Here is a 27,681-nt window from a genome sequence, read left to right as displayed (position 1 = left end):
GAATTATTCTTGTGGACTACCAGCATCAGCAGTTATGAAAAGAAACTTAAAGCAGGTACGGCTAGGAAGTTTGTTAATGCAGTTCAGATTCCTGAATTTTAAACTCCAAACACTGCACTGTATTTTCCAAACCTCTCAAAACCTTTATTAGCACATATGGAGTCTACAGTCTCTCAACAATAGATTCCTTTGTATTTTCCTAGCACGAAGGAAGCATCTGGATGAAATGTGAGTAACAGAAATGCACACAGGTGTAACGCCAAGTGTGGATCCCATGCAGAGTTCTGCTCTTTTAGAAATGAGCTTAATGAAACAAAGATTAAAATTAGCAAGCAAAGTATAAATTCAGGAAGGAGGCTCAGGATAAGGGAGTGATTAATATCTTTAAGTGACAACTCCGAGGATTTTCCCTATTCCAAAGAATTCTACAGAATATTAAAAAAATGCAAAAAAAACTATGCATGTCAGTATACGTGTAAAATAAAGTGCAACTCAGCAAGGAGGAATAGCATTAAAAGCAAAACTAAGCAGTTAAACAACCACGCTCACCTCTTTTGGAGCTCGTACTAGTGTTCAGTCTGGTTATAAATAACTTTCCCAAGGTAGCAGTCATGAATTCCTGACACAGTCAATTCGTTAGCCTAAACATCATCACATTTAATGGTAAAATAAAGACAACAGTCCAGTGCGGGTATTAGCTTTGAAGGACTTAAATCCTGTAATATGTAACAGTGTTAAATAAGAAATAGGTGAGTGAATACAACAAAATGGTACATCTCCAGAGAACAAAAGTAAAATCATGTATTTTGATGCAGCTTTTAAGAAGAGAAACTCACTTGTTACTCAATTTAGAGAGAAGCAAAGGGTTATGCTGCAACTCCCTCTCCCAACTCTACCCAGCAAAAAATGTTTGGTTTTTGTTTTTGTTTTTTTGCTTAATTGCTTTTGGCCCAGTCATCTGAGACAGGGAAAAAAGTTTTCATGTAAACAGGACAGAGCTGGCAAAAAAATTACTTCGTGGAGAAATAGCAAATCCACAATCTTCACGCTGAGAGAATGGAAGCCAATGAAAATCAGTGCATAGGAGGAGAAATGACATAATTGTTTTATTTTCAAATTCGGACACTGCACTAAACTGACGCATCAGATCCAAATTTATTTATAAACTGCCTCATCTGGAAAGGCACAATAAAAATTGCTTGAAAATCTACTACCTATCTATAGTTCTACATCTTGCCTGGTCTTGCTAGATGACTTAAGAGACACCTTACACAGGGAAATTATAGGGTTCTGTTCATTTATGCAGTTCAGGACTTACGAGCTTGGATAAGAGGTAAATTCAAATCACACAAGCACTAATCTGGTGTATGTCATTCGGGAACTTCTGTTGGTTTTCTTCTTTGAGGGACAGAGGGACAAATGGGAGAGTTTTCAAAGAAACGGAACTGACAGACTGAAGTTTTATTTTCAAGTTGAAGCATTTTGTTTTATTGGGATCTTCTTATTAAGCTGCAGCATCGACTGCTTGCACACTCATTTGATTTGTGTAACAAGGCAATTCCAGAAGACCACCACAGTTTCCAACATGGTATTTCACAGTAAACTTCAGCCTAACATCCCTTAGCTCCTAACACAGCTGCTTCCAAAGCCATAATTCAAACTGGCTCATTCAACCTTTGGCATCCTCCAGAAAAGATTGATGATCTAAACCAAGAAGAGTATCAGATTCATGGTATGGGAAGTTGACCTGTTATTACTGTATCCATACAGTGATTAACGTAAAAGGTTACATGTGCAGTGATGCAACGTGAAGGTTTCCTTTTCCCTTTTCTGAAGCTAGATGCAGGTCCAATTTTCCAATCTGTTACATAAAGCTGAAAGGCCATCAAAGGAGGTTCTTATTTCTTCCACAAAATGCACGGCACAGTACAATCACCACTTTGATTTTTAATCTATTTAGGTTGCATTTTAAAAGCTCTCCTGGTATTCTTAATTGTTATTTGGTAGAGATGAAACCTCAGTTATTTTGTTTCTACTCTTCCTCCTTTCTGCTGTACTGCTGCCTTTCTATGGTTGCATCTCTTTTTTATGCAGTCCTCTTTACCAGAAGCTAAGGGGGTTTCAAAAGCAGAACTTTTATCAGGCTTACAGATCCCTCTAAGAGTGTTCCTAAACACCAGCTGAAGCATCGTAGATGACATGTCAGAATTGTAACATCTCTATTCTCCCACCCTTGCAAAATAAAATATAAAATGAGGCTACAGATACATATTTTTAAAGACTGGAAAGATACATCAAGAAAATAAGATACTTATTTTAAACACCCTGTGTATGTTGCAGGACTGTTAGATTCTCACAGGCATATTTTCCTAATACTTGCCTCAAGAGGAGCGAGGCCGTTGCTGAGTTGTCAGCAGGGAGCTGGTACCTTGTTTTGGATATTCCCCTAATTTCCCACTTCATACTTCAAATCTATCCTACCGTGTGCACACAAACTTACCTATAGGCAATTGAAGGCAGATATATTTACTGTCTCCAAAAGATCCATTAAACCCCAGACTCTTCCTTGAATCCTTGAAGGATTTTTTGCATCTACACGCTAGAGCCCAGAGTTTATTATTTAAAAAGGCACTGAATGCATCTACTATTTAAAGGAACCCATTAGGATGCATGAATTCCATATGCTTATACTAAGTGAACTGTTAGATGGACAACGCTGATCCAAAATGAACAAGCAGTACCAACAGTAAGTGTTTTTTTAAAGACTGTTAATCACATTTCCAAAATAAACTCACTGAACAGTGTGTATTTTTTTAAATATATTTATTACATCGCTTACAATAATCTACAGTAATGTTAAATCTAGCGAAACAACAAATGGCAACCAGGATGACATGGTCAAATATGAAACACAAGTACAACACAGTATGATGAAACAGTGGCACAAAAATGAAGGTGATTTTCTTCAGCTGATTATATGAAATAAAACATTCATCGGCATTTGTTTTTGCAACTTTTACATTTTTTTTTTTTTGTTGATAACTCAACAGCTTTCTTTTTGGTTTCCTGCATCACATTAATACAAAAAATGGTATTTCAAAAAGCAAATATCCAAGCACGTTTCTTTAAAAAAAATAATTGTATGCATAACTTTGTAAAATCTTTAACTTATGTTGTAAGTGTGCCAGTATTTACAATATCATAGTGCAACTAACAAAATGAAGAGGCCTTAGCACAAACATCGTTAGCTCCTCTTTCACTAGAGTCCAAATTCCAAAACACTGTATTGCAGGGCAAACCACAAACTAATTACCTCATAGAACATCGGACAACAAGTACACACTGAATACAGTACAGCTTTTTCATACTTCACTGCTGAGGGGTTACTGAAGCGAATTTGAAGGTAATCAACATGCTGGAACAGACACTAAAATGCAGGTGGATAGGGATGTGTGTGCTGCGCGTGGGTTTAACCCTTCACCAGCCTGTGAGTACACAACACGTCTCTACATACCCATGGGCTTCCGTGGGGAGCTGGGGAGCAAGGGGAGAGAGGCAAGCTGAGCCAGCTGGGAGGCGTTAGGAGAGCGAATGCAGCTCAGGGTGGGCTCTGCCCTGCTCAGCGAGCCCTGCCTTCTGCAGAGAGGGGCAGCACACCCAGCTCCAAGGAGTGTGACCACCGCTGGCTTTGCTCTGGAAAGCCACTGTTGGCTGCATGACATAAGGTTATTTTTCTACTGATCACTCAGTTACAAGTTCTCATCCCATCAGTAACAGATAAACTGAAAGTGACGATTAGATAAAGAGCAATCTTGCATTCGGTTGTATACCATTGATTGCATGCAATAAAAAGCACAGACAGCATTAATCTAAGTATTCATCAAGTGATGAGGTAATTTAGCACCATAATGATTTTCTGTTTGCTCATTTCTCTACTGTTTTTGACAAAACAGTAAGTATGGGCTGAGCAGAGGTCGTTTTCTACATTACTGTTAATTAATTTTAACATTTAGAGTTAGAGGACACTTTCTGTAGCCTACTGGACTGTATAAAATTTGCATCACAGTGTGAAGTATGAAACTGTAAAAGCAAACTATTATTTATTTCAATTGTTATGCCACACAATCTCAACCCAGGTGTTCTTCAAGGCTGTTTAATATCATATATCCTTTCTTAAAATGTACATTTATAAGCACAATATTAATGCCCCAGAATTTTCATTTTGCAGTCATATATGCCCTGTGAAAATGGTTTAAAGAGAAAAATTACTAAATATAATGTGCTGTCACTGAATTGTTTTACAAACTGAGAAGCAATTTTCACATTGGATAATGAAAGTTAAAAGATTTTACTGGTTTCAACAAGAGAAGTTCTAATATTGCATGAATTAAAACACTGCATAACAGTGAAGTTCAAGAGGAGACAAAAGTCTGAACATGTAAAAATAATACCATTTCAAATTTATGATTAATGTTTTGTCTGTGTATATATAGCTGTGCATAAGGTCCTGTCCTTCCTACCTGAAGTCAGTTGTGGTTTTACCACCAGCTTCAAACTGAGTAGAATTTAGCCCTTGTTTGTACATGAGATCTCTTAAATCTGTACAGACCTCCTCAGGGGGGCTGCTCAGCAAGTACAGGTTGGTGCAGCTCCACTGACTTTAACAGAGCTATAAAGGAATCCCATCAGATGAACATCCTCCCATTAATCCCTGTTCCCCACATCTTTAATGCCACGAATGTGACATAACTGTGCATAGGTTTCAAAGCCATTAATCTATGTCTGTGTGTATAAATATAAACATACACATTCTGTGCTTCACATGTGAACTGTTTGTTGCATAAAAGAAGAAGAAAAGAGATTAAAAAAAACCCAGAAAGTTGAAGAAAGCATTAGGGAAATAATCACAAGTATTCATAAAGCTCAAAGGGAAGCAAAGCATTCACAATCTATAGAAGACTCTTTAGCTACATCATAACCACCTTTGAGTAGGCACAAATAATGCAGCATACAGAGAACTATAAGAGGTTCAAACACTATAAAGTTGCTTAAGCTGTTCTGTTATTTAATGAAGTCGATGAAATCTAGGGACAAACTAAAACCTGTGCTCTTGCAAGCAGAACTACAGCATCAAGAAACACAATTTCAGTTTCACCCATAAACTGAAACCTTCTGGTCTCGCTCAAAAGAAACATTTAATTTCTACTCGTGTATAATGGGAATTACATTCCACACAAAAGGGATCTCAAAGTCTATAAACAGTGTACCTTTTCAATCTCTAAGGGACTTCCATTCCTTAAATGAAATATTAATGATACATATTGCCCCTGAATGGCCCCTTAATACAAGGCATATGTTGAAATGATTAAATGTTATGGACGAGCATATTCTTTGAAACAGTCTTGATGGAGAGCTCGCTATGATAACAATTACTGATATAAGCCCATTTTTCTTATCCACAGCTAAGCAAAGCCATGGGACTCAGGTTTGCTGGCAATCTGTGCTCCCTGCACAGAACAAACATTCTTAATAAACTGCCTTAAGCAGCAGTAACCTATATGGGAGAAGGGAGGAAAAATTAAATTCCTGGAATTTATTTTCTTTACAGTGCACAACAATTTTCAAAATGTCAGTATTTTTTTCAGTCTGGTGGAGTTGTCTGAATTTTTTGGAAACTGATCCAAATGCAGCTTTACATAATATGCATTTCTTGGGATTAAGTAATACATTTTACAAAGACATTCCCTTATAACAGGAAAAAATGCAAGTAACTTCACAGCTGCAAACTTTTTCAGTAGGACAGGACAGCCTTAGGATTGGAGTATAGGGGCTCTGTTCCTGTTGCTGGGAACAGTTTTAGTTCTGGAGTCTGAAGCAGGAGTGGCAAAACATGCATTTCAAAAGGGAACGACCCAACTGCTTCAGCAAACCTGCCAGATCAATGACTTTCTCTCCAGGTGATACTGGAACCAAGCATTGAAAACAGAGAAGGTAAGTTTTGTATTCTGCTGCCCTTTTATTTCTTTCAGCAAATATCCTCCACAAAGAAAACAATATTGATTCAGCGAAGCCATAACATCACATGCCAACGTTTTCCAACTGCTGAATTTTACTATGGACAAATCAGTGTAAAGGGATAATTTTCACTACATTTAAAAGTTGGCATGTGGCAACTAAACATTTTCTGCTATTAAGTAAATTTTCCTGAATTGAAAATATATTAAATCATCACTAAGTGTCTCAAAAATATAATCTCTATAGATTTTTGTTAGGGATCAGAATCAAACTAATTTCTAATTCTTAAATCATTAGTATTTGAGATACTGAAAAAAAAGGTATAAGACAGTAAAAGTGTGTGTTCACTACACTATGGGCTTAAATACAACACACATTTTAAAGCAATATGCAACATATGATGTGAAATATTGCTATTATGGAAATTAAACTACAATTCTCACAGTAAAGCAGCAGAAAACAAATCATATTAGTAGATATTTGTTAAGCAACTGGTTATAATGCGTGACCTACTTTAACACTAAAGGAGTTTTGCATATTCATGCTGTACAACATGACCACCTCTAGAAATTAGGAAAACAGAAAAATTAGGTCAATAGGAGGATGGTTTACAGTACCACCATTTCTGTAGGCTTTCTTTTTAAAATGCAGAAAATGTCTCATTACAGCAAATAAAAAATTATGTTCCTGGCCTTAACAGAAGTGAAAATAATCACTAGCTTCTTGGGCAAAACGTGTTTTTCCAAAAGGTGTCACTGTATGTGTGTCAGATGCTGCTGCTAGCCAGCAAGCCCCCATGCTTCCTTGTTTAGAAATCTGCCCAAATTTACTTGCAACGCACGGATGATCAGTATTAACAGCTCTGGCCAGGTAAAACATTCATGTTGCCTGCGACCACCCTTCTGCTTGCAGTCATCAAAAGGTAATGCAGTGAAAAGAACCTGAACGCTGCTTGGAAAGCATTTCCTTTTTGTCCTGTGGCCGTTCAGGGTTGCTTAATTTGACTTTCATTTAGCTGAAAAGACTAAAGTTAGAGCGTTCCAAATGTGCGTGTCGGGATCAGACAGCGTGGTGCAAGCAGTTTAATATGGCAAGTTTATTTCTTTTTGCATTTTACCTATTCATTGGTAAAAGCAAAGTATTCATTAACTGTTCATACAAAAATGAATAAAGATACCTATGGTAAAAACAGAACATATAATCAGTACCTTAGACGATAAAAAGAGTGTTATTTATAAATGTGCCCATTATGGATTTGTGCGTTATATTCACCTCATCCAATCTTTGTTCCTTAAAGTATGCACAATGCTGTTTTGTATCTGATGGACACATTCAATGGCTCATTCATTACAAATTCTTGCATTAAAATGCAGTGGTAAAGACAAAAATACCCCCCCACACACCAGAATTAATTTGGCCCCATGTTTTTAATATCAAATATGCAAAACTCTTTTGTGCGATTCACTATTACTGTAAATTAGCAGCTATTCTCTTTAAAAATGTTAAACCTTCACCAAATCACAAACCATAAACATTGTTCCATTTTCTCTTTTACACTGAGTCTCCTACTGAATCCATATCATCCGAAGAGAGTGGGCGATACAGGTCCTGTAAGATGAAGTGCAGTATAGATTTGTTTATTGTGTTCAATTTGTTGCACTGCAACTGTCTTATATTCTTTTTGTTACTGTGGATCAGAAGATACTGTTCAACATAAAAATACACATAGTCTATATACTCAGATTTTTTGGTTTAATGTTGGATATTTATTTTTCAAACAACAAATAGTAAACGAAGCTGGAGTTTCAATGTACAACCTATTCTAACAGGCAATTATTTTAAAATTTTATTCTTTCCTATTAAATTCTAATAAAACACTATTTCTCTTTTCTGGGAAGTCTCCTAATTGCTCGGAAATTTGGCAACATGAATTTTATCTTAAAGGGAATATATGTCCCTTTTTGCTGTTTCACAAACAGCAGTAGGAAAGTAAATGCTTACCTTCCATAAGGTAATCAGAACTTGCCACCCACTGGTGATAGAGCATGGATCCAGCAACATTTCAGCCCCAGAATGCTGTCATTACCTATATTGTACTGACAAATGTATCTCTTTTCCACAATATTTCTGTGTCTGTGCAAGAAGACAGCATGTAAAATCCCCCTGTCACAGGCTCTTTCTGATGGTAGCCAAGCAACCAGCTCGTGACAACAGAGGGGGAGTCTGAGTGTACAGAACCACTTCGGTTTTCAACACCCACTCTGAGCATCCTCAGATCAGATAATCTTCAAATGCCAGAGGTGTTAGGGCATGATCTGTTGCCCTACCCAACCTACACGGCACAACAACCCTCACCAAGATACACAACAGCACTGAGGGAAAGAGGAAGTTCAATGAAGAGAAGTGGTAGAGGAGAGAGTAGTAATTTTCGAAGGTGAATTAAGCATAAGGGATAGTTTAGAGGGGCACTGAGGAGGCAAGCACCCAGCACACCTCACAGCCCCAGCTCTGGCACCTTTAAGGTGTTTTGGGGGATCCTTTAGGTATAAAACATATTTATGAAACACAAAAAAATCCAACAAGACAAAATACAACAACACATTAGAATGGGAAGGCTGATGGATCTAGCTTTAGGGCTGACCTTGATTTGGGTATTTTTTTAATCACAGGAAGATAACTGAGTAAAAAAAAAATATTCTAAAATTTATACTATTTTAAGACTACCAAAACCAAATGCTTTACAAATTTCAGACTTACAAGGATCTCAATAATGTATGCAGATTTATGTTTTATTTGCAGGCATGACATAAAGGGGATTTAACTCCCTTCAAAGGGGTTTTTCCACTCCCTGTGATGCTTTTTCTGCATGTATTCTGCCAATGTGCATGTGTCCATACAGTAGCAGACACGTTAGACCAGCAGAGTGAAAATCAGACCTTAGATACATTTTTATTTTGTTTCGAGCAATCTAGACAACAGAAGAATTTCAAAGAGAGAAGATCATCTCATTCTGAATACTAACTAGTTAGTTAATTATTAAAATTTCTTTTGAGCATATACAGTTTGGGAATTTATAATATATAGTATATTAAAAAAATATTTTTGTTTGCTAAGGAGGACAACAACCCAAAGTTTTGAATAGTATCTTCCAGGTGACTGCTCACTCCTCTGAATATAAAAGATATGTATTCAGAACTTGCAACGAAAATATTTGTGAGAACTGACTTTTATAATTTAAGGAATAATTTTTATGATAATTTTAATAAATGGATGATTGTTTAAAAGCAAAATCATGCACAAGATTTCAGGGTCATATCCTCTTCTTTTTCATATACTTTTTAAATACTTTAAACTTTTTTTTAAGTTTCCCTTTCTGCAAGAATTTTCCTTCCCTATAATCAGCTGAAGAGCTGTATTTCTGAAAAATATGAGGAGAATCTATTTATCATTTTGCATAAATTAATAAAACGACAAAAGTTGATTAATTAATACAACTTCTTGGCCACATACAACTCCAAAAGTCCTTATATACACAGAATTCAACTTCCTTGTATGGTTGGTCAAGAGCTACCTTAAATCTGATTTTTGATGATTCTGTAGTTGTTGTTTCTAGAGAAGTAGAGAAAACATTTAAAATAATGACAAATAACAGAAAATCTGGCACAAAGTATAGAATGTGTATATAAGTAAACATATAAGTATAGAACCTTCACTGAAGTAATGATTGATAACAGGACAGTGGGAAAATAAGTTCATAGACTATTATAAAGGCTGGTTAAATAAAATGTGGGGGTTGCTGTTATGTATATTTATTTTTATGCTTGCCATGTCACCTTCTCTAAGCCTGTGTCATGAACCATGCTCTGTTGTAGTAGGAACAATATGCATGCACAACACAGCAACTCTCTACTCAGTGCTATAAACTTGATTTTCAGATGTTTTAATCCTCCGTGGAAATACACAATTAAGCACATAACAATTTAAAAACAAGAATCTTAATTTCCTATATAAGAATAAATATACAAGAATGAGTAATTATAGTGTACAGCCTGCAAGCTAAAAATACTCCCAAGTCCTAACCTACAGATTGAATTTCACCCAAGATTATAAAAACATAACTTGCACTTATTTCTGAATTTCTGGAAACAACTCAGTCACATACATATGCAAGTGAGAAAGCATAAAACTTCATCTTTTAAAGTTCTGGCTTTTGAGGATACAAAGTTTTTTTTCTGTAGAGTTACAAGTGTACTGTTTTCATGAGTATCATTTTTGCCTTTATTTACATCAATGGAAAGCCTTCCATTAGAGGCCAGAATTTTTTTTGTTGATTTTTTTAAAGTTGATTAAATGTCAGTAAGTAAGATGATAGGTCTCTATTTTAAGCTGCTTAATGCACTCCAAAATTAGGAGGAATATTTTCTTTGTAAAATTCTACCATTTCTACTATTTTTGCCGGTCTTTACTTCTCCAAGGGAGAAATCTCTCCCTTTGTGCAAGTACCTTGCTTTTGTGCCTCTGAATTGAAAAAGATGACTTCCTCTCAGCTGTACTTCCCAGGAAAAACACTGGCAGCCTGCCCAGACCCCTCAGCCTTTTCACCATCCCTCACAGCACTCGGATGGGGATGCTGAAGAGCTGATTGACTAGTTATGTTAAGGGGAATCAAGCTATGCTAGAGCCAATGTTCCCTCTCACCTTCCCGACCCAGAAGGTACCACTGGCAGCCCATGTCCCTGACAGGCCAGGAGAACAGGCACTCCTCTAACTCCAACCACACAGGGGAAGAGGTAGAGAAAATTACACAGCTGAGCTGGCATTCCTAGGACTCAGCATCTTATTTCAGCTCTAAAGCAGTAGCTCCCTCAAACTCCACATAAAGAGAGACACTCAGACCAGTCAGAAGCCCAGGCATCACCTTTAAACCCAGGCTGTGGCTCTAGTAGCCAGCACTCCTCTTCTGGGACAGGAAAACATCACCTCTCAACACTGAGGACAAGGTGGGCACTGAAATCCATCTCTTCTCTCTTGTAGGTCTATTACATGATACCAACACTTCAACAATCTCCTAAAGAATAAACCTTCTCCTGCAGCTGGATTGTCAGCCCTGTAGCTGCAGCGATTGAAGACAAAGCAAAATCCTTTGGGTTCAAGCTCAGTTTATGGCAATATGATACAAAAAATAACCTGTCCTCTAAATAAAATTTAAATGGCAAAATACAGAAGATGATACTAAAATAAAACAGAACACCATTCATACTGCTAACAAGAAAATTAAGATTAATAAGCACCTTTTAGTGGCTGTGCAGACAAAGAATTTAGTCATTGGAATACACATTATGACCGTTCATGATACAATCATATGTTTTTACACTGAGCTTCTAGCTCACTCACTTCACAAGTTAAACTTGAAAGGAGCTGAAATAAATTCTCAGAGCAAGTCTAAAGTTTCCGTCCCTGAACTTCAGTTGATTTTGTAACCCAAATAATATTATTGCAATGCATTTTTACATGATTGCAATCTACTTTTACATAAATGTATTCCATGTTTCTTCTGGTAAAAAAAAAAAAAAAAAAAGAAAAAGGAAAAAAAAAGCTGTCTAAAATAAAGCCAGACAAGCATGAAAGCTCCCATACCAAGGTCAAAGGGACTGGATATGAATATCTGATTAGAGAATTCAACTCTTAACAATGTCTCATCTCTCCAGTAGTTTACTTCAATATTTTCTGTACAGTTAGCAATGTGATTATATTACCACTACACAGCCCTTTGCATCTATAACACTGCCACTTGGTGATCCTGTTACACTTCCACACAGGGAGCCTGGATAAGAAGAAGCCCATCTGCTCTCTTGTTTGCATTTGAAAGTCAGAAACCTTGTGGCCAAAAGCTCTTGCGTCTCCTGGTGCTGACCACATGGTTCCCACTCACCCGTCCACAAACGTCAACAGAAATACATTTCTTCACTGTGGAGAGTGAAGCCTCAGTGGTGGGGAAGGAAGTTTAGGAAAGTTACCATGGAAAAGAGACAGACTTACAGCAAATGAAAATCCACTGTATACTGATATCATCCACCTAAATAGACATCCTTACATCACCGATGTATAATTCATTCGGAAGACTCTTTGTTCCCTCTTCAGTGACTTATTAATGATTCATTAATAATCATTGAGAGTAAGTACAAACAGGTGCAGGAGACATTGCATTCAAGAATATTTTAGTACCAGCTTACTCAACTGAAACTTGCATCTTTACTCTCTGTGTACCAGATGATGAAAACCACGCTGCTGCCCTGAGGCTCCAAGCTGCCACTCACTGGCTGTCTCTGCACTGCAAGATCACAGTCAGCTTTCCTATCGATAAACAAGTCGTGGCAGAAACAACCCATGGTTGTATCCTGGCCTGAGGTATGACATGAGGAAGGGTACTCAGGCTAGAAGGTAGTTGTGCCATGGTATAGCTAGTCCTGACCTGGATATCTGGAGAATCAGGTCTGCACCAGCCCCTAAAGATAAACACTGCCAATTTGGTACATAATCCCCTTACTTTGAGAAACACAAATCACGTCTTTATTTAAAAAATGAAAAGGCAGAAAAAAGCATGTGTTCAAACTGCTTATAAACAAGGCTGAGATACAGTGTCCTGCCTTGGGGAAGCTTTCATTGAGAACTGATCACAGTTCAGAAAATAGCAGAAGAGAAGATCCATCGACATCTGTCTCATCGCTTTTGAACAGATACAATTAATTAAATCAGCATGTGTAGCCCTTTGGGTCAACAAGTAATATATTGTCAGAAGGTTACAGCAGTAACACAGGTACTACCTTAATTCTGGATGCTTAGGTACACTGTAAATTCCTCTATATGTGACAGGTAGTGGGAAACTACAGCAGCTAACAGCTCTGGTCCAGCAAGGTGACTGACAAGCCTCACGCTGCCTCGGTACTGATAGTATCTTCACTGCACAAGGCTATGATACCCCAGCTAATCCACAGCTAAATTCCACAGCACATTCTTTCACCTTGCTTCCAAATCTTACTGTTTGTAAGTTTTGCAAGTGATATAATGCCCACGGGAAATTAAGAAGAAGAAGAAAAAAAAAAAAAAGTCTTTGATAATGTGAACATTTTCTTTCAGTTATGAAAATTTTGAAAAGAAACTAAAACTACAAGAAAGTTTTGTAAAAGAGAAGAAAGATATCCCCATTTTTTTCCCTCAAGGATAAACAAATTCCCAGCATACTTAGCATTTTGACAGACACAGAACAGTTGTATTCCACTTCACAGTGTTGTACAAACACAACAAGGACTGTAGCCAGGCTCTTCCACCCTACAACTCTACACACAAGGAACTGAGGGGGGAAGGCTATTGGAAAATGGCTCTGTGGGATTCTCCCCAGCCATGCTCAGAAAGCAGTTTCCTTATTTCCTTACCCTCTGTTTCCGTAGGCTTCCTGGGCTGGTGGGAGATGGGCTTGGAGACTTCCCAGAGCGGGGAGTAGAAAGCTGGCTACCAGGGGTTCCATTCACTAAAAGGACAATAAAATGAAAAAAAAAAATAAATACAAGGCATTATTAAAAGCAAATAAATAGTTAAATCAAAATAATTCTTTTCATTCTTTGTTGACCGCATAAATTTGCTTTTGCTTAATGTTTTAAACATTAAATAAGGTAACTCACTGAAGAAATGCTTCTTCAGAGTTTTGGCCCGTGAAGTCAATTTTTATACAGAGTGCAAGCAAATAATCAACAAACCTGAAAAGACTGTTTAGTCAATGGCAGAGAACATGGTCACGATTTCTTAAACTATATTGTTCCTGTGCTTGAAGAGGATGGGGAGCAAGGTGCTTTTTTAACCTTAAAAGACACTTGCTATGAGCAAAAAATACAAAGCAGTATTGCTTGCAAGAACAAATCAGCTGCTTGCTGTTCCTCACTCATTCATTGAAGAGATTTTTGCAATACTATCTGACCCAAATATCACCTCCGACTTAACACAGAGGGGCTTTCTAGAGGCAAGTAAACACCTCAAATCTGACTTACAGCACAGCATCCCTTTCTCAAATAAGTAAGTTCCTTCATATGTCAGTGCCTGTCATTTTAGAAGCATCTTTTGCATGCATGTGACATTAGCCGTTAGATTAACAAAACAATACCAGCAGAGGACAGAATTCTACTACAAAGTAATCACACGAGAGGCTATCGATAATGTTCACACTGAAGCACTGATAGATATACTACAAAGCATATATCACATATGTATGTAAATATTCTTAAACAAGCAACTGCCACATCACAGTGCACATTTGTCAGCACTAGGAATAAAAAGGATCGACAGATTCCCAGGTTCTGAGTTTTAGAAGAATATTTACACACTAGGATATCAACGAGGCATTTGACTTACCTTCTATGAGTTCTAACATGGACAAAATCTTACTGTTTAACCTGAGAAGAGCAAGCAGCAAAATTCCTGCTCTGTACTAAGCCAAGCTGTAGCCAAAGTGAGAAGCAATGGGATTAGTTAAGGCTAGCTGGGGCTGTTCACAGAGTGAGCCGAACGCGATGCAGGATTCATAAGCAGAAGCCTTTTCTGCGTAAGGCTGACGTCTTCAGAGCAGCAGTGGGAGGTGCAGGTGCTGTCTTAGGGCTACATCAAAGGTGTCAATTAAGCATAATGCTGTTGCTTCACAACGCTGAGCCACCACAACCCCCACTCGCTTTCCACGGAGCCCCGAAAGCCTAAGGAATAGTATATGCTGTGCACTGAATCATAATGAGGTGCCTTTGGGGGCAATAGACCCAATGAGTCATCCAAAAATCAAAATGACAATAACTCTTGTAAAACCTTGGCTGGCTGGCAATCTAGCAAATGTTAATTCCTTGGGATAATACAGCAGGCATTTTTAATAGATTTTTCTTACTTTTTACGTAATACATTGCCCTCACTGGCTAACACTGGGCCCGCACGTTGTAAGGAAGAAACATGTACACCTACCACACACATCAATAAAACATTATCCTGAGTGATAAATAATAATCACTTAACAGTACCTAGTCCTCGGTACTACTAGTGCTCAAATCTCACTTTGTGCAAGGCATTGTTTAAGATAAAGGTGCAATATATTTGTATAACCACAGGAACAATATACACTAATTGGATTTAAATAGGCTGCTTTTTTACAAAGCCATTCCACTCATTAGGCTTCCAACTCTCTTTGTACAGAGGACAATGGTTTGCACATATCTGCACTGATTTAAACGTTGTACTAAGTGTGTAGGAGCAAGCACATGCATATGGACACTTACACTGAAGTTCATATAGTATTCAAGCAAAACACCCCACAGATCTGGCCAATAATGACTAAAATCAAACTTATTACCAATAATTCAGAAATCATTCAGGAAAAGCGTAAGATGAGGACATTAAAAATGAGCTTTTCAGAATCTCAAACTTCTAAAGTTTTAAAGGGCTTCTTATAAATGAATATGCTATTATTTAGAAACTAATTTCAAACTACTACTATTCACATGGAACTATTCCTCAAGACTGCTGAACAACAAGACTAGTGTTCTTCCTTCTCTTTAAACTAGGCAGACATCCTTAGATCTTATTATTATGAGAACATTTAAGATAACAGATACACTTTAATAAACCTTGTAGCGCTGGGTACAAGTTCCTGTTCCTTATAGATTGACTCCTTCCCCATAACATTCAACAATACTTTTTCTTGCAAGTACTATTGCAATTACTCTATCCTGAAGACAAAGACTTGAGGCTACCAAGTAGAACCAGTGAAGTACCAGGATTTAACTCCCAGCCCTGAATGAGGGCTGGCATATGGATGATGTCCAAAACCAGGCAAGAAAGACCCTCCTGATTGGCTTTCACCCAGGGTCTGGACAGCCTTGGGTGGGAACTGATGAGGAGATCACCACCAGGTGCCCCCACCTTCCACATTAACTTGGAGGTGGGGCAAGAAGCCACCTCTGTAAGAACTGACTCTGCTTGCAGGGGAGTTTTGAGGTTTGTTCATACAGTGCGTGTGCTCTGTGGGAATTCTGGTTATTGAATGGGCTTCCTGACTCTTCATAGCAAGTGGAGTTCCCAGGATGACAGGGCCAGAACATGGAGCTGTCTCTGGGCCCCTGTTATATACCTGAACATTCCACTTCCGACTCCAATTTCTTGTGAATCACTATAGTGAATTTGCAAATAGAGTTGCCATTACGTGTGATGTAGCAGGAAGAGAGTGGACTGATTCTGACCCCCTTCCTGAACTCCATTTACAATCACACCACCGTTCTTACATATGCCACTCATAACCAGATAACATGGCAACAAATGTCAATAAAATCTGTAATATTTAATAATGATGAATTCCTGATAAATACAGGAATATAGTCTAAACTGCCCTAAAATCCATTTCTAGGCAGAATGCACTGTGGTTGGAAACTGTCCCTGTCCAGTATCTGCACTGCATGTCTCACTGACTGATGCAGCACATGTTCCTACAGGGAACCTTGATGTAGATAAAGACATAGGAAATTGGTAAATCATTGTTGTGATTAATCATGTTATTGAGTGAGGGAAGAGGTTTCTTGCCACTTTTTATTCATAAAATAGCAGGGTTTAGAGACTTCAGTTTAACACACTGTGCCCTCCCATTGTCCATGAAAAAGATTTATCTGTTCAAAATTTCACGGGTGAAATATGTATTGAAAAGCTAAAACAATAACAAGACCGAGGTTGCTCTGAGCAGACGTGTGCATCTGCTTATCTGTGAACTCCTTTCCTTACTGTTCTCTCTTGCTGAGGATGCACAACAGGGCAAGAATCCGTCTTTGTTTTTCCAGCACCTGGCGTACATGTGGAGGTAGAAACCCCCAAATAGAACACAGAACCCCAAATAGAACACAGAACTAAAGCTGGATACCATTCTCTACTGGGACAAACAAAATAGATTTTTGTATGATGCTGTTTACAAAGTAGCAAAAAAAATGCAAATAAAAAGTACTTTGATGGCATTCCAGCAAATAAGTTTTGATAGGGCACCTTTTTATTATGTAATAAACCCAAAAAGTAAGAAAAGCTGAATTCAAGTATCAAGTGCCAGTCTGAGATGCTGCCAATGCCTTTTAACCATATCAAAATCATACTCTTCTATAAAAAAGCCTATGGATGTGTTAGCATCTTGTACATTAGAAATGCCGGCAGAAAGGCTCACCCTCAGGTCAGGTTTACATTCCCATCTCAGGAGCCACCAACACGTGAATCCCTGGAAGCCACTGGTACCTGTGGTAGCCACACAACGTAACACAACCAGTCCAGACCTCAGCAGGGACTGTAGACCCCACACATGCTCAGCCCATGATGATCTACATGGAGTGACCCCCGTGATAGCACTTTTATCTCAACCTGAAGTTAGCCATGTCCATTCTATCAAGCAGACATGCAGATATTGCAGACATGCCCAAAATCTAAGAAGACAGGAGGCTCTCTTGAAAATACCATTCCCTGGAATCCTTTTTGTAGTATCAGAAGGTAAGTGCCCCTTGTTTTTTTCCCTGCACTTCATCAAAGTAGAGCTGATATCTATGGTCAGTTGTTGCTAATTTTGTGTAATATCTAACTGAGAGAGTATCTACATGTACGTAAGATTTAATGAAAATCTCTCTTTAGATCTGTTTTGTCTAACTGGAAAGACTCAGATTGTCAAATCAATCTGTGTGAACAGAGTACCAACTCTGAGGATTTTTCTTCACTTAGCATTTAACATTTTAATCCTTTAGGAGGGTTAAACTGTTCAGCCTAACCAAATCTATTTCTCTTACTAACTCTGGATTTTTGTTACATATTATAAAATGATAAAACTTAATTTTTTTTAATGATTAGTACCAAATACAAACACCATAAATATAAAATCAAAAGGAAGCCAGGATCAAAGTAAAAATCATCCGGAAATCCCTGGGTCCGTAGGCTGACTCCATGGCTCCCATGGGCTTGTACTCTTGGCTTCAGGAAAGTTTCACTTCAGCATATTTGTTACAAAATCTGTCAGCTGAGTACCTATAACAGTGTGAATAACAACATGTGACCTCGCCAAAGACAGTGGGATACATCGTGTTCCTTCCTTTGGGATCCAAAAGACTTTCTTGAGTCAGGTGGCTGAGAAGGGGCTGTTTCTGGATCACGGCCAAGGGATGAACTAGCAGACTAAATGAAAACATGTATTCTTGCAGAAGAACATATCTACCTCTTTTTTTTTCTAACTTGCTGAGAAAAGCACAAGCATCTGCTCTAGTGAAGCCTTCAGGATGATCAAATTTCCATATCTTAAACCATTTTTTTCTTTAGAGAACATCTCCAGTTTTGATCAGGCTTTAGCCTGACATGTAGTTGCACCTGGGCAAAGAGCTTGTGCAATTTAAAAAAGAAACACAAACATACAGCCTTTGGTAATGTGACCTACTTAATCCATCCTTCCTTTACATCCCCTTTGCCATTCGAAATAGGTACATATCAACCCAGTTACTCTTGAAATACACACTTGTCACACTAAATAACTGAAACTCCCAAGTAACTCTTCTTAACAGCAAACCTGAATGCTTGTGACAAGTAAAATTTCAAGCATCCAAAGTATTTTGAGTGATAGTTTGAGGGGAAGAGAAGATAGCTCAAAGGGAGGAGCAAGTGAGAAGGAAATAATGTTGAAGGAGTTCAAATGGAAAGAAAGGACATAGTTCCTTTTGTTGAGAGTAAGTCCTGAAAATTAGAGTTAAATTAAATTTCAGAGACTAAAACAGAGTTCACCTGAATGCAGTATATTTCCTTAATTTAATGGACCAAGAGTACAATAATTCCAGCTGTCTCATGCTGCTCTTTATTTGATTAGAAATAATGATCTTGAAGAAATAAGCATTGCTTTTTTCAGATCTGTTACCTCTTCACATGCACTGAGGCTGCCACCAATGGTGTTAAATGGAAGCTGGACAGAAGCTGAGAGCTGCTGAATAGCTGTCAGACACTCAGAATTTTCAGTCTCACTGAAATTCAGCATGTCTTTATGAGGTCTTTTCCCAAATAGTACTTGATGTTAACAAAAAACATTAGTGTTTTACAGGCTTTAAGACATCAGGAAAATTAAATAGAGGTAGGATTATCTGTTGCACTTGGAACCAGGCTTCAGCCCTCTGCCTGCCTGGGTGGTCACGCCACCTTTCTCTGCTTCTCTTCTCTGCACTGATTCTCTTCTCTATTTAGACTGCAAGCATTTTGAAGCAGGCAATACCTCAACTGCATTTGTAAAAAAAACAGAAAGCAGTCCCCCCACAGTGAGATTTGTCTTGTGGTGCTGTTTTGAAACACTATAAGATGTAAATAAAAAAAAAACGGAACAAAACATATAATAATGAAGTTCATATATTACTCTTCTCTATTTAGACTGCAAGCATTTTGAAGCAGGCAATACCTCAACTGCATTTGTAAAAAAAAACAGAAAGCAGTCCCCCTGCAGTGAGATTTGTCATGTGGTACTGTTTTGAAACACTATCAGATGTAAATAGAAAAACTCAGCAAAACATATAATAATGAAGAAGTCCATATATTATATATTTTCCATATTTTTTTTAATATAAAAATAGAATATATCTGCTTTCAGGAACCAGGGAGGCTACCAGGAAAATATAAGCAGTTTAACCATATGCTCTAGTAACAGAAAAATCCAAAGCAAGGCTAGAAGAAGGGTGAACACCACCTCTAGAAAGGCATATATTCCACTTATGTATGACAAGAAATGGTGTAAAAGCAGTGTCGTGATTTAAGCCCAGCTGGCAACTAAGCACCATGCAGCTGCTTGTTTTTTCCTTCCCCTCCTTGGTGGGATGGGGAGGAGAATCAGAAGAAAAAGGTAAAATCTCATTGGTTGAGATAAGGACAGTCTAATAGGATAACACAAGGAGGTAAGAAGTAATGATAACAATAATGCTAATAAAAGAATGTATAAAGAGAGAGATGTGCAATTGAACAGACATTATTGCTCACTGTAGACTGTACAGCTCAAGAACAGGTGAGGAGCCTGTGTCTCCCATTCCCTTACAGACTGACACACATCTCCTTGCCATCAGTTAAGCAGAGTACAGATTCAAATCTTAATAGCACTGAGCTGTTAAGCCTCTGGTATGTCTAAGGGTCTTCCTCTGCAACCCTGCAGCCAGCTTTCCACGTACAGCTGCACCCTTCACCTGTGCTGCTGTGGAAGTATGTCTCGGAGCCTGTGGGATGGCATTTTTCATCCTGTTGTTCCCATGCTGTTACTCCCATGGCCATGGACCTGCACAGCCCGATGCTGCTGTTATGGCAGGTCCTGTATGAGGCTTTATGTGGCTTCCAGGCTTGCCAAGGATGCTGCCTTTGCAGGCAATGGAGGGAGAGAGGCACCTCCAAAGGGTCAAAGTTATCTTGGGAATGTCACTAAGAGTTCTTTGCTCCCAGTATCAGATGAGACAACAAGAGAAATGGTTCTCTGGAGCAGTAGTGAGGGGCTCACTAAGGAGATGGGACATTCAGGGTCCTTTGCTTGTTCCCACACACAGTCAGGGGCCATCACAGGGTGAGACTAAAACATATTAGGGGCAAGCACCTTCAAGCAGAATGTTCTCATTCGCTAACACTACTGAATTTATCTTCCAAGCACTGGCTTTGAAAATACCATGCAGCAATACCATTTTACTATAATACCACAAACCCCACAAACTGACCAACCTACAAAATAACCCCTTTGATTTCTGTAAGTAACTTCAGAAGCTATTGGGATGAATTTAGGAAAGCTCATCACTCCATACCACTACTTGCCCAGAGTGAATGACTCATGGACTTCATTGTATTTACAAACATTTTGTTAAACCCAAAGTTTGGCTTAATTCACTTACCACTTGAAATTCTATGTTAAAGGAAAGAGTTCCTGAGGATGGTATTAAGATACTTAAACCAAAGCAGGCTGTCTACATATCCTAACCTCATGGATGTGTAAATTGCTCTAACAAGGGGGAAAGGACCCAAAGCTTATGCCTGCCTTAACTCTCAAAAAGGTGAATTCTCATCAGCTAACCCGTGCTGGATGAGAAGCAAAATAATGTTGCATACATACATTAAGAAGTATATCACACTCTAGATGCATACAGAAGAGAATTAAAGGAAACTCAAAGATACCACCTCATTTTAGGTTTTTACCAGTTTTAATACCCAACTTTGAGATTCTTATTTTTTTTAAAATAGTCTTTGTCTACGCACCTTTCCTTTTATGGCCTGCATAGCTACACATGTGTATTAACTTGATATGGGCATGAACTGATGACTGAGGAAGGCATCTGATCCTTTTGCAATCTCAAGAATGGGCAGACTTTTCAAAATGCAGCAAGAATCAAACAAGAGGAGTCAGATTCTTTCTAATTAGCAACATGCTTTTCTCCATACAGCTCACTTGGCTTTTTCTCAAGGGCACACTACCAATAATGCTTTCTGCCTGACCTTTATCCCTAATTTTCTCAACTCTTTTTTAATGATGCAACTCTTCTCAAATTTATATCTCTTTTTGGTTTTGGAATGTGTATGTATTGCCTTTGATCTGAGCAAAGAATCTACTGTTTTTCTCTGAGAGTTTTTATGTTTATCTCTAATGAAAGACAAATTCCAACAGTAGTTTAAAGATAAACTGAAAGCAGTTTAAAAACACAGAATAAATAAAAAAAATACACTTAGCAATAAGAACACGACAACAAAAGCATAACTTCCAGTTCCAGGTGACTGTACTACAGAGATGTTTAATGCAGACACCATGGGAAAATTATTTGCTCACATGTGCACTAGATGGTAATTTCTCTACTCTGATGCTGCCACATAATTCCAATAAATAGGCAGCATTTTTAGGCCTACTGGATGGCAGAATAGTGAAATCTGTACATATTGTCTGTTTCATGGGAGAATTGGGGGGTTTGTATAACAAGATCTAAGAGTTAGTGTTTCTTCTTTCCACTGCTGCTTTTCGATGTGTCTAGTATGAAACTGCATATTTTAAAAATCTGTTCATGGATTGCTTTTATTTTTACTTGACCTAAAAACAATTCTCAAGGGCTAGTGCTCACTCAGTACAATGTTCCTTCTTTTTGTGACAGTAATATTGATGTAAATACTCATGTATGTAAGGTTAGGAATAGGCTTCCTGCAACATTCACACACCCTGACTTCACTGTTTGCAGAGGCACACAAGAGGTACAGATAGCACAATCTGATCCATTGTCCTAAATAAAATTAACTTCTATAGAAATATTTTCAGTTGCTTATCCTTTTTAAGCTATAACAAGTGAATAGAATAGAATATTTCAATTGGAAGGGACAAACAACAATCATCTAGTCCAACTGCCTGACCACTTCAGGGCTAACCAAAAGTTAAAGGATGTTATTCAGGGCATTGTCCAAATGCCTCTTAAGAACTCACAGGCTTGGGGCATTGACCACCTCTCTAGGAAGCCTGTTCTAGTGTGTATATGGCCTGTGTAGCAAGATTTTGGTGGCAGGGGGTGCTAAGGGGTAGTTTCTGTGAGAAGGTGCTAGAACCTTCCCCCATGTCCAATACAGCCAATGCCAGCTGGCTCCAAGACAGACCCGCTGCTGACAAAAGCCAAGCTCATGAGTGACAGTAGTGGCACTTTCTGTAATAACATATTTAAGAAAGGGAAAAAAAAACTGCAGAAGAACAACAGCAGAGAAAGAAGTGAGAATGTGAGAGGAATAACTCTGCAAACACCGAGGTCAGTGAAGAACAAGGTGGGGGTGGTGCTTTCAGGAGTGAAGTTGAACCCAGGAAGAGAGGGGTGGAAGGAAAGTGGTTTAAGATTTATTTTCTCATTACACTACCCTGAATTCATTTGCAATAAATTAAGTTCATTTTCCCCAAGTCAAGTCTGTTTTGCCTCTGATGGTAATCGCTGAACGATCTCTCTCTGCCCTTATCTTGACTCTTGAGCCTTTCATTCTGTTTTCTAGCCTATGTCAAGCTGAGGGAGGGAGTGATAGAGCATCTCTGGTGGGCACCTGGCACCCAGCCAGGTTCAACCCACCACACAGTGTTTGACCACTGTCTCAGTAAAGAAATGCTTCCTAACATGCAGTCTAAACCTCCCCTGGTGCAGGTTTGAACCATTCCCACGTGTCTTATCAATGGATCCCAGGGAGAAGAGATCAGCACCTCCCTCTCCATTTCCCCTCCTCAGGAAGCTGTAGAGAGCAGTGAGGTCACCCCTCAGCCTCCTTTTCTCCCAACTAGACACAACCAAAGTCCTTAGCTGCTCCTCACAGGACATGCCTTCCAGCCCTTTCACCAGCTTTTTTGCTCTTCTCTGGTAATACCTGGGTACCTTCACATCCTTCTTAAGTTGTAGGGCCCAGAGCTGCACACAATACTCAAGGTGAGGCTGCACCAACGCTGAATTCAGTGGGATAATCACCTCTTTAGACCATCTGGTTGTGCTGTGTTTGATGTACCCCAGGACAAGGTTTGCTCACTTGGCTGCCAGGACACACGGCTGACTCCTGCTGAGCCTGCTGCCAACCAGCACCCCCAGATCCTTTTCTGCAGGGCTGCTCTCCAGACACTCCCCTCCCAGATTACCCTTTGCCAGGCAGCACTCCATTCCAGGTGCAGCATCCAGCATTTGTTCTTGCTGATTTTCATCCCATTAATGATTGTCCAGTGCTCCAATCTATCTAGATCCTTCTGCAAGGCATCTTGTCCCTCGAGAGAGTCAGCAACACCTCACAGTTTGGTATCATCATCAAACTGTTGATGGTGCATTCAACTCCTGCATGCAGATTATTGACAAATACATTAAATAGAATCAGCCCTAGAACTGAGCCCTGAGAATCACTGCTGATGACCAGTCACAATCCAGATGTAGCCTCATTCACCACAACCTCTTCTCCAGGCTGAATAACCCCAGCTCTCTCAGGCTGTCTTCATAGGGCTGGAGCACTTCTATGAAGAGAGGCTGAGAGAGCTGGAATTATTCTGCCTGGAGAAGAGGAGGCTCTGGGGGGACCTTCCAGTACCTAAAAGGGGCCTATATAGAAGGCAGGGGAAGATCTGTTCTCAAGGGTTTGTGGCACCAGGACAAGGGGTAATGGTTTGAAGCTGGGAAAAGGGTAGATTTAGGTTAGACATTAGGAAAAAGTTCTTTACTATGAGGGTGGTTGATCATTGGAACAGGTTTCATAGAGAAGTAGTGGAGGCCCCACCCCTGGAGGCATTCAGGGTCAGGTTTGATAAGGCTCTGAGCAACCTGACCTAGTTAGAGATGTCCCTGCTTAAAGTAGGGGGATTGGACTAGATGGCCTTTAGAGATCACTTCTAACCCAACACATTCTAGGGTTCTATAACCCTGTGAGCCCTGCCCTTTAGTCAGTTCTTCAGCCAGGCTCCTGCTGGCTGACAGACTGTTCTGTTAGCATCCTATACATTCCTGTAGGGCTTTGTCCAGTGAACTCCTCAAGGAAATTTTAATTGCAGTGTCCAAATAATTATGTCAAATAGGCAAGGTCATGCTTTTGACAAACAAGCACGTGCCTGTTTACTGTAAATTTATTGGTTTTATAGAAGTTATTTTTAAGATGGGTAAATATGTCATGAGCACAGAACCATCCAAACTGGTTTGCATTTTTAACATTTCTACTACACTGCTTCTTTTCTTGTTACAAATATAATTATATATTAAGTGGTATTGTGGCATAATGAAAACATTCTCTTTTTTTTCACAAACTGTAAAATAAGCTCCTGATTATTTGCAGTGATTGAAAACATAATGGTATTCTGCTCAGACCCTTGTAAAACTCAAATGCAGGAAATGAAGATTTACTCACCTACACTTCTCCTTCATGTTTAAATAAAACCAGTATTATTTCTCTCAGGACAAAAACCACCAAAGTATTACATAGTCAACATGGCAAAACAAGTTGTTAGTCCCATGGCAGAAACACTTGTTGTGCACAGCAGGCCAGCTATTCCACACAGAAATGAACATACATGGTTCAGCATCTATTACCTGTATTCCCAAATGAATATTCATTAGAAAAACCTGGAAAGAATCCACAACATTCACACACCAAACAGGGCCTTCCTTGATAAAGTTTAATTTACCTCTGCTCCACCTAGTTACAGAAAGAATCACAGAATGTCTGGGCTGGAAGGGACCTCTAGAGGCCATCTAGTCCATCCCCCCTGCCATAAGCAGGGACATCTCCAACTAGGTCAGGCTGCTCAGAGCCTCATCCAGCCTGACCTTGAATGTCCCCAGGGATGGGGGCTCCACCACCTCTTTGGGCCGTCTAGTCCAGTGATCTGTCACCCTCATATTGAAGAACTTTTTCCCCTCATCTAACCTAAATTTACCCTTTTCTAGCTTAAAGCCATTGCCTCTCGTCCTGTCACTGCAAACCCTTGTGAATAGTCCCTCCCCTGCTCTCTTGTAGGCCCCTCTCAGGTACTGGAAGGTCACTCTAAGGTCCCCCTGGAGCCTCCTCTTCTGCAGGCTGAACAACCCCAACTCCCTCAGCCTGTCCTCACAGCAGAGCTGCTCCAGCCCTCTGACTATTTTTTTGTGGCACTATTATGTTTATTTTTGTGGAAAGGTACTTAACATATGTTTAAGAAAGAGCTACTCTGGGCTTGTTCCTCACAACTTCTTCCCATTACCTCTTTCCAGATTTCTGTTTCAGCTGCTCTTAGGCTGTGTAGGAGGCACGTTGCCTCCCAGCCCTGCTACCCACATCTACACCTCTGTCTCTCACTGTGTCTCGTCCACTTTCCTCCTCCCCTGTGCAAGGATGCTTTTCTTTCAGGTTAGTCTTCTTGTGAAAAATATGTTTCCAGCTGATCCATGCCTCCCCTCCTTGAAATCAGCTAAGAGCACTTGGGCCATTCTGATCACCACCTCCCCATGCTGGATGCAGGCCCCAGTACAACATTTGCTTCCCTGTTGGCAGAGGACATATGGCAGAAAGAGTGAGGTGGCTTTTAGACAGCTCTAGCATTTGCCTCTTGCAAAAATCCATATTGACAGGCGGTGCTGCCAGCGTTGGATTGTGTCTACTCAACTGGCCCACACCAAGTATTATTTGTATTTTCAGGCACCAATACTGGCACGTTATCTAATGTACTTTTTTTTTGTTTATTTGTTTTGCTTGGGAAAAAGCTGCGGGGGGGAACTAGTCATGGACCAATTAGTGGGAGCAGCTGCAGAGGCAGCCAAAGCAAGTCCCTTCAAACACAACTTCTAAAGGCTTTTTGCTGTGTCTTCTCCAGGCTGTACCACTGGCTTGTTACGTCAGCTCTGACTTAGTTCTTCCTCAGCTATCTTTGCACCCCTCATTCACATCTGTAATTGCATTCTTTCTATGGCCTGCCCCCCTTTCCTCAATATCCTCATTGTCATTAACCTCTCCTTTCCACACTGCTGCCTCTTAACTCCCTCAGAAACAAAATACAAAAAAAAAAAGGGCTGTGAAATCAATCTTTTGCAGGCACAGATCCTATGCATTGTGCTTATTTAATTCCTGATACAAAGAATACCTCTTCTTGTCAGTCTCTAGGTACTGGCAGCAAAATCATGCACAGAAAATGAAGTAAATTGAACTGTGGTAATGCCAGCATATGATTTATGAAATACTGAAGAAGTATTTTATATTGGGAAGACACTTCATCCCAGATGCAACTGAGAAAACAAGTGAATTTTTACTATCACCTCTTTCACACATACAATGTTTTTTTTCCACAGAAATGGGGAATTTTCAGCACATTGCCAATTGTATTGAAACAGATTGGTTATTGTCGTTAAGAAAGACTTCTTGCATGCTTTACCTGAGCTGGTAGAAGCAGGAGACTTGCTGCGTCGGGATGGGCCTGGGCTCTTGGTGGTGCTCCTACGTGAAGTCGAAGCTATTTTGGTATAGGAAGTGGATTTCACCACCCGACATTCTAAAAGACAAAGAAACTGCAAAAGTTAGTAATTTAAAAAGCCAGCAAGATTCTGTAACAGAAAGAGCACCAAAAAGCACAAACATTTAGCCCACGCTTGTTTTCATTCATCTTGAAGAATTTTATGGGAAAATATAAAATCTATATAAATGGCTCCATTAAAATCCAAGTACAGCATGTACCACATCCTAGACAAAGAGCTGCTGCAGTAATCCAGACTTTTAGATACCATGGTTACTGCAGGTACTTAGGATGGCATAATTTAACTGTGCTGAGACTACACATAAAATTTATTTGCTTTTGAAGATTTCAGTACAAGTAATGAGGTGTTTGTTTTTTTTTTTTTTGCAAACAATACAAATGCAATGTAAGCATTTCTGTCAACCCAGGCAGTTTCCTCTAGAAGAACTGGAAGGCTGCTTTTATATATCAAAATGTTAAGACTGTACAAGGTTATGCAGGTGTCTGTCATTCATGAAATGTTTGAAGAAAGTGAAGCAGGTTTGTTGCTCCTGCTTAATCCTCTGGTGAGCAACAGCCCACATTGTGTAGCACACGCAGTTCATCACAGGTTGAGGGAAATGGCACTACTTGCTCATAAGAGACATCAGTAAAATCAATGAAGAGGCGAAATTACTCTCCCA

General features: G+C 39.2%; 1 protein-coding gene across 1 annotated transcript in view; it reads right to left on the bottom strand.

Moving 5' to 3' along the window:
* Positions 1-27,053, bottom strand: part of LOC103775061 (serine/threonine-protein kinase DCLK1) — a gene marked incomplete at both ends in the record, with an annotated part of 53,153 nt that extends 26,100 nt beyond the window's left edge. The window contains 2 exons of the mRNA XM_008942505.1: positions 13,449-13,543; positions 26,921-27,053. Of these exons, the coding sequence (XP_008940753.1) occupies positions 13,449-13,543; positions 26,921-27,053 (228 nt within the window). The remainder of the gene's footprint in view (positions 1-13,448; positions 13,544-26,920) is intronic.
* Between the last annotated feature and the right edge of the window lie 628 nt (positions 27,054-27,681).

This window comes from Merops nubicus, unplaced genomic scaffold (assembly GCF_000691845.1).
Source record: "Merops nubicus isolate BGI_N331 unplaced genomic scaffold, ASM69184v1 scaffold3356, whole genome shotgun sequence".
NCBI lineage: Eukaryota > Metazoa > Chordata > Aves > Coraciiformes > Meropidae > Merops > Merops nubicus.
Note: the sequence above shows the minus strand (reverse complement) of the source record. Positions and strands in the feature narration are given on the sequence as shown.